The sequence below is a fragment of the Carcharodon carcharias genome, chromosome 4 (genome assembly GCF_017639515.1).
Source record: "Carcharodon carcharias isolate sCarCar2 chromosome 4, sCarCar2.pri, whole genome shotgun sequence".
Lineage (NCBI taxonomy): Eukaryota > Metazoa > Chordata > Chondrichthyes > Lamniformes > Lamnidae > Carcharodon > Carcharodon carcharias.
Genome location: NC_054470.1, coordinates 61,841,974 through 61,850,157, shown reverse-complemented (window position 1 = coordinate 61,850,157; position 8,184 = coordinate 61,841,974). Strand labels below are relative to the sequence as shown.

At 39.9% G+C, this 8,184-nt stretch overlaps 1 protein-coding gene across 2 annotated transcripts in view; it reads right to left on the bottom strand.

The window, feature by feature from the left end:
- Positions 1–25: 25 nt before the first annotated feature.
- LOC121276988 (nuclear cap-binding protein subunit 1) overlaps positions 26–8,184 on the bottom strand; it is a 92,919-nt gene continuing 84,760 nt past the window's right edge. The window contains exons 21-23 of one of the 2 annotated variants that reach the window (XM_041185781.1): positions 1,845–1,982; positions 1,628–1,741; positions 26–622 (exon numbers count right to left, since the gene is read on the bottom strand). In XM_041185781.1, the coding sequence (XP_041041715.1) occupies positions 512–622; positions 1,628–1,741; positions 1,845–1,982 (363 nt within the window). In that variant the 3' untranslated portion in view covers positions 26–511. Of the gene's footprint in view, positions 623–1,627; positions 1,783–1,844; positions 1,983–8,184 lie in introns of both variants that reach the window. The other variant, XR_005942773.1, reaches the window with a different exon arrangement.

The following is an 8,184-nucleotide window of genomic DNA, read 5'->3' as shown; positions in this document are numbered from 1 at the left end:
GGCCAAAAGAACACAATACAACGTCTAAATTCAAAACTTTGGTCTACTATCAAGGAACACAATTTCAGACAAGTTACAACATGCAACTTAAATGTACAAACTGTAAGGTAGATCATGAGGATAAGAGTAGGTATTAGTAAGATGCAGCATTACACTGTATCCAACAACCAAACCAGACCGAGTACAAAGCAAATTTAAAACTTAGGTCAATACCAAAAAACTTAAATCAAATTATGTATGTTCATCTCTTGAGCCACTAAAGTCTCTAACTATTAAAATCTATTTGTTATTTTAAGGAGAGGAATCCTTTCTAATATGAATGGCAACTTTCTTCATGCTCCATGGTTTTCACAGATAACTGAGCAAAAAAAGCTTCAGAAAGGTATTATCAATACAAGAGTGTTGCTTGTTTGAGTCCGTAGCTTGTTCAAGTCTGTATTCACTGATGTAAGATTAAAGAAGTCCCAAAAAATGGTGGGAATCTGAAAACACGGCTGCAGCACAATCATTATTACTGAAGTGCGCAGAATTGCTGATAGACAGCCAGTATGTGGTGGTCCAGCTCAGCTGTGAAGAGCAGGTTCTCCAGAGTCACCATGTACTGTTGAATGATCTGGTGATGCTGTAATACAAAAACAAATAAAACTTTAGTACTATCCTGTCATAATATTGCTGGCATTGAACTGTTGTCTACAAAGTTATGTCAGCAGTTCTCTGATCATTCTCTGTTCAAACATGCATCCTGGTGCCTGTCCAACAATTTAAATTGGCCCAGTTCACAGTGAATTTCTTAAGTTAGTTCAATCTTTGGTCTGACCAGCCACCATCACCAGTGGAAGCTTGTAAGTTCCACATAAAACCAAATTTGCTGCAACAACTACCCAAAATACACTGTTCTTACTGGGCAGAGGGACTTAAATGGTGTAACATATAGCAGCATATCACACCATCTTAATATAAGCAGATTGAGAATGAGGAAAAAGGAATTAAATAAATTACATCCTAATTGCCCTCGTAGTACAGTGCACCAGTGCATGAATTCACATACAAATCATATCACAGACTAACATGTTGGGACTAGTTGTATAAAACAGGCAAACTGATTCAGTGGCAGTACGGTTACCTCTACAATATGAAGGTTACTTGAACATAACATCTACATTGGCATTTCAGTGCAGTACTGAAGAAGTGAAGCAAGTGTTGGAGGTGCTGTCTTTGGGTGAGACGTTAAATAGAGGCCCTGTCTGCCTGCCTAGGTGGATACAAATGAGTACATTACATCAAAAAGGAATGAGAAGTTATGCAGTGTCCTGGCCAACATTTAACCATGCTCCCAAACCAGGTCTATCAAAACATTAGCTTATCATTCCTCTCGCTGTTGTGTGCCAGCCCTTGCTGAGTGTAACTGGGCTGTTGCATTTACTTACACTTCATAAGTAATCAATTGGGACTTCTTGAATCACTTTAAGACATCCAGAGGTGGTACGACACTAAATAAATTCAAAACTGTTCATTCCTTAGGGTTGGTTCAAATATTTTCCTTTGTATTTAGACAGACAATATTTTATCGACAGCAAACCTTATAAAGGCTTTATGATTTTTATGACCAATGGGTCACTTTACTAACCTGAAGGAAGATTTGCTGCAACCGTTCAATGCAATTCTTATACCAAGGGGTGTTAAAATCAATCCCACCAGTTTCACACCGTGCAAGATGTTCTGTCAAGATCATTATAAAACGCTGTGAAGAATAAAGAATCTTCAGTACTTAAATGAAGAATTCTATGGAACAAATGTAAAAAAATAAGTGAATTAAAACAGAGGAACCCAACATACAACTTTACCTGGAAAATTACTAAGAAGAGGTTTTTCTGTTCACTTTGAGCAGATTCAACCTTCTCCTGAAGACGTTCAATCTGTTCTTCCAAAGGACCATCTTCATCTTCATCACTGTTCTGATCATAGTCATCATCACTGTCTCGCTTTAGAAAAAAATACAATCATACCATTGCTCTAATTAGTTTGAAATGTTATACTCTCCCCATACCATTTTCCTGAGTCATTAAAAAATTTATAATCTCTCCCTCTCCATTCAACAGTATTTTGTTGGCAATTTCATTCGAACAAGAATGGAACATCTTCGATCTGTCCGCAAGCATGACCCAGACCTCCTTGTCGCTTGCCATTTCAACACATCACCCTGCTCTCATGCCCGTCCTTGGCCTGCTGTAATGTTCCAGTGAAGCTCAATGCAAACTAGAGGAACAGCACCTCATTTTCCGACTAGGCACTTTACAGCCTTCCGGACTTAATATTGAGTTCAACAACTTCAGATCGTGAACTCTCTCCTCCATCCCCACCCCTTTCCAATCCCCCCTTTGCCAATAATTTATATATATATATATATATTTTTTTTTCCCACCCATTTCCATTATTTTTAAATGTATTTCCAGCCATTGTTTTATCTCTAGCCTTCAGCCTATTTCGATGCCTTCCCCACCCCACCTGTCACTTGCTCATCCTGCTTTCTATCCTTAATGTCATCATTAGCACATTCCTCAGCTAGTATCACCACCGTCAACACCCCTTTGTCCTTTTGTCTATGACATGTTTGGCAATCTCTTCTTTGCCTCCACCTTTCACTGACCCTCTATCCAACTCTACCTGTCCCAACCCACTCAACCAGCTTATATTTCACCTCATTTCTATATTTCTTAGTTCTGATGAAGAGTCATACAGACTCAAAATGTTAACTGTATTCCTCTCTGCAGATGCTGTCAGACCTGCTGAGTTTTTCCAGCTATTTTTGTTTTTGTTTCAGATTTCCAGCATCCGCAGTATTTTGCTTTTATCTTATGGATATATTTCTGGTTGGGCACCTGCAGTTATCCTGTGCTGTTTCTGATGTTAAGTAAGGGTCCAATTCTCTCTCATGTTTTGTACAGTCACCTGAAGCATTTGCATCACAGCCACATAAGTGGTTTATTTTCTCTTCCCATGCAACATGAAATCAATCTCCATAGCTCTAGTAACATTTTCTTGTTTTTTTTATTGCAAGAGGGCGGGATTTAATGATCTGATGTTCAGAGTGGTTTGGTGACAAATATCAGTCAATACTCTCCTCTACATCTTCCAAATGAATAGAGTTCTAGGTTTCAAACGCTGCCTCTTTCACTGCATTATCTAGTGATACATACGAGGGATCACCTAGCTGGTACAGTAATAAGCCAATTTGGTCCCTACTCTTAGCACAAGAAAATTAAAAATGGATTGGTATCCATTCAAATTCTAACAGGTTAAACTTATTGAGGATTCTCTGCTTTCTCAAGAGGTGGAGCTGCCACCACAGGTGTCCACTGCTCCACTCCCCACGTGTTGCCACAGGACCCAGTGACAAGAAGTTTCAGCACTCCATCCAGTGGTATAGAATAAACACTGCCATTATATTTTTCCATATTTCATTTTTTTCTCAAATCTTAACCACAAAAATAGTATCTTTGAGTCGATGAAGGTTGTTTCACATATGAAAGAGCAGTCTCGATGTGGGTGTTCCATGAAATCAAGGCATAATTTTTAGCACTGGTACAAATGTGGTTGGTTTTCTCATCCTTCTCATCTGGCGTACTTTCTCTGGACACACATCAGCTCTTTTGAAAGGAGATAATAGCGTAAGCTGATAAAATGATAAACCAAAATGGTCCAAATATGGAGCAGCAAGTACAATACTTGGGGACAAAAAGCAAAAGTAGGGAGTTTTGATATGTAAAGTTTCAAATGCAATCTAAAACTGGGATGAACACACAGACACATGAACATAGATCACAGGTATTCACAGCACAGGAGGCCATTCGGCCGTGTTGTGTCCCTGTTGGCCGGAATCCCATTGTCTAGCCTAATCCCATTTTCCAGCTCTCGGTTGGTGGCCTTGTAGGTTACGGCACTTCAGGTGTACATCTAGGTACTTTTTAAAATCAATGAGGGCTTCTGCCTCTACCACCCTTTCAGCCAGTGAGTTCCAGACTCTCATCATCCTCTGGGTGAAAAATTTCTCAACACCCCTCTAATCTTTCTGTCAATTACTTGAAATCTAAGGCACCTGGTAATTGATCTCTGCCAAAAGAAACAAGTCCTTCCTACACACAAAAATTGAAAATGCTGGAAATACTCAGAAGGTCTAGCAGCATCTACGGAGGGAGAAATATTAATGCGTCAGGTTGTGATTTTTTATTAGAACTGGGAAAGTTAAAAATATAATAGATTTTAAGGAACTGAAATGGGGGGGGCGGTGGCAGGGGCAGGGGCAGTGGGGAAAAAAAACAGAAGAGAAGGTCTGTGATATAGCAGAAGAGAGGAGATATTAAATGACAAAAGAGTTGATGGGTCGAGCCAAAGAGAGTGGTAATGGGAAAGTATAGAAGCAAAAGATGGTCTAGATGAAGTATAAATGGCAGAATAATGAACAGCTGCTGTCCAAAAACAAAAATGAGAAAAACAAAGACTGAAACATGTAAAGAAAAGAGGACAAAATGATCTGCTCACTTTTGTTACTACAATCACATGTTTCCTGTGATGCAATGATGAGAACTCTCACCATGACCTAATTAATATTTTATACAGTTTAAGCCTAACCTCCCTGCTCATATTCTATGGCTTGGCTTGTAAATGAAACTATTCTGTTTGCCTTCTTAACCACTATCTACCTGTTCTGCTATCTTCAGGGCCATGTAGACATGCACTCCAAAGTCCCTCTGTTCCTCTATCCTACCATTTATTGTGCATTCCCTTGTTTACCCTTGCCAAATTCATTACTTCACACTTTCCAGATTGATTTCATTTGTCATTTTTCAGCCCATCTGACCAGTACATTGATTTCTTTTTGTGCTCTACAGTGCATCTGATCATCCAGTCATCCCACTTTTATCTCATGCTATCCTTGAAGTGCTCAGAGACGTCCAATGGTTGAACAATGCTGGTTAGACCACCAGGAATCACTACAATATCATTCGGACTCGAAACGTTAACTGTGTTCCTCTCCACAAATGCTGTCAGACCTGCTGAGTTTTTCCAGCTATTTTTGTTTTTGTTTCAGATTTCCAGCATCCGCCGTATTTTGCTTTTATCTACAATATCATTGTTTTGCAATCTAAGTTCAGTAACACCAACAACCAGGCGTTATCTGAACATGTCCCAGAGGAGAAGGCTTTTATCTTTATGAAATCCTCCTGGTCGGATACTCCAAACTTTCCTCAGCCATATATTCAAGCCACTTTCATCCATCCATCCTTTATCGTGAAGGTGGACAACTACTCCTTTTTGGAATTACTGCTTTCAGAGAGTTTTTCTTTTGAATATCACCATTAACTTAAGCTTTGTCCCATTAGACATACACGACAGCACAACTGTGAATCAACTTTTTTATGGCCAGTTGTCTTCACTAACAGTTTGCTCTCCAACTTTGCTCACCGTTAGGCTGGCTGGCATGTCAAAAGTCATGGGAGCCTCATCCCTGTTCCTAATACAGGCCAATCTGTATCCATTCTTTTGTCGATGTTTGAGTATAAACTGTTTAAATGCGAAAAACCTATCATCAATTACTGCCTGGAAGACAGTGAAATCTTGGTCTTCTGTCACAGTATAAAATTGTTTCTCTTCATAAACCTGGTACACCATCCAGGATTGAATTTGAAATCTGCAATGCCTAACTTTCTTGCTTGTTTCAGGGTGAAGATTCGGATCGATCCTCAAGAAACTGAGTGTCCATTTTTGCGATTTTCATTGACATCTTTTGCAACTCCGCCTTCCAACTGCAGCCACATGTAGGCTTTCCTCTGTTTGCACATTTATTCTTGTGCACGTGCCTAATGTGTCGAGAGAGCTTCCTCCAATCTCTAACATTCTTCTCTGATATCTTAAATTCTCTAGATGCTGCACAATTATTTGTCTGCTCTTCAATCTAAACAATTTTAAATCTGAACTGGGCTGTGTATCTGCTGTTCCTTGATACCATGTCACCATGTTAGAGGGCAAGTGTGGCAGGAATGCAGTATGCACCAGTGAGGTGGTAGCCTTGACAGCACACGTTGAGGTGCACAGACACAAGGAGCTGAACAGCTGCCTTCAATGGTGTGCTGTTTATGATTGTATCAAGTAGGTTTGCATCAGGACGCGTTTCACTTCAGCGGCGAGCGGGTGGTAAGTACAAAGAGCTCGGATTTTTGGCTAAAAGTCGAAGGTTGACTTATACATGAGGTACATGAAAAATTAATAGTTTTTTGGCCAAAAGTAAGGCTTTTGGGGCGGGGGGGGTGGTGAGGAGGTATGGTGGTGGTTTCGACTTTTACATGAGATCGACCATTACTCAAGTATATACAATATATCTTTCTGCACTCATTTCTTCTTCACTATCAACTGTATGGTCATTTTTTATATAATTTACAAACTTCTTAAGTATCCGGTCTACATCTCAGTCTAAGTCATTGATATATAATGAAAAAAGCAAGCGACCTAGTACCGAGCCTTGCAAGCCCCACTAGAATAGCCTTCCAGTTGCAAAAACACCTGTTAATCATTACCTTTGTTTCCTGCCACTCAGACAATTTTGGATCCAACTTGTTACCTTTCCTTGGAGCTCATGAACTTTTACTCTTCTGACTAGTCAGCCACCTGGGACCTTGTCAAAAGCCTTTAACATCCAGACTACATCAATCGAGCTACCCTCATTGAAATTTTGAGCAGGTAACAATCAGGTTAGTCAAACATGACCTTCTCTAAGCAAGTCCATGCTGATGGTTCTTAATTAATCCGTGTCTTTCTAAATTACGATTCATACTGTCCCTCAGAATTTTTTCCACTAACTTGCCCAGCACCAAGGTTAGGCAGATTGGTCTGTAATTCCTCTGTTTACCCCTTCCTGCCTTTTTTAACAATGGTAGAACGTTAGCATTCCTCCAGTCCTTTGGCACCACACCTGTAGCCAGAGATTATTGGAAAATGATAGTCAGAGCCTTTGCTATTTCCTCCCTTGCTTTTCTGGCCTAGAATACATTTAGAAACATAGGAAATAGGAGCATGAACAGGCCATTTGGTCCATCAAGCCAGCTTTGCCATTCAAACAGATCATGGCTGATCATCTACCTCTTAAGCCATTTTTCCCACTACCTCCATATCCTTTGATGTTATTAGTATCCAGAAATCTATCGATTTCTGTCTTGAAAATGCTCAGTGACTGAGCTTCCACAGCCCTCTTGATGATTCAGGACAAACTAATTATTTATGCCTGCTACTGAGTTCACTAACCACTGTTTATAGAGAGGATTGCACACTTTTATTGCCAAGCATATCTTTGGTATAGTTTTTGAAGAACATGAAGCTTCCGCAAGCAATGCAACAACACAGTACAGCCTTTCCATAATGAACTGGTTAAAAGGTATCAAATGTGTTTAATAGTGAAGTGTTTATCAGACTGTACTTGTGATGATGTAGTTTTTTTCTTCCTGCTTCGTGCACTTTAGATGCAGTTTAAGTAGTGCACATTCCAAAAGCAGCCCAAGTACAACACAAAACCTGTAGCCACCAGGCCAGCTGGTTGAGGGTGAAAGACAGAGTCCCAGCTACAGCCGTGCCAGCAGAGATGGGTGGGGGACATGACTTATTTTTGTAGTAACTATGCCTTTGTTATAAAGGTGTCCTTTATAGTGAACCTACCAGTGCAATATTGACTAGTAAGGAAATAAACTGGCAGATAAACACCCACATTGTGATTTTAAATCTAGGAAAAATTTTAGGCCCATTTAATGTGAGTCATACAAGACGGGTGACCAAACAAAGCGCAGTTTTAGTAACTTTGTGAAAGTGAAAAACTTCGTTAGTCAAAACAAAGGTTACAAGAAAGCACACAATGAAACAACTGTGTCATATTTATGACAAACCAAATACAAATCAGATTTATTTTGTGAGTACCAGGATACTTTTTAATGCTTGCCAACAACAGCTCTGCTGCAGGTGGCCAATAGTTGTACTTGAAGACTCAAAGAATGGGTACCAGAACTTCTTGGCACTGGCATTTATAATTCAACGCCCAGGCCACTGTAAAGCACCAACTCCCATAATGAATGCATCCACTCTGGGACAGGCACAGGCAGCCCCATAAACTGTAAGATGTGGAAGACTCACAATGAAACAGCA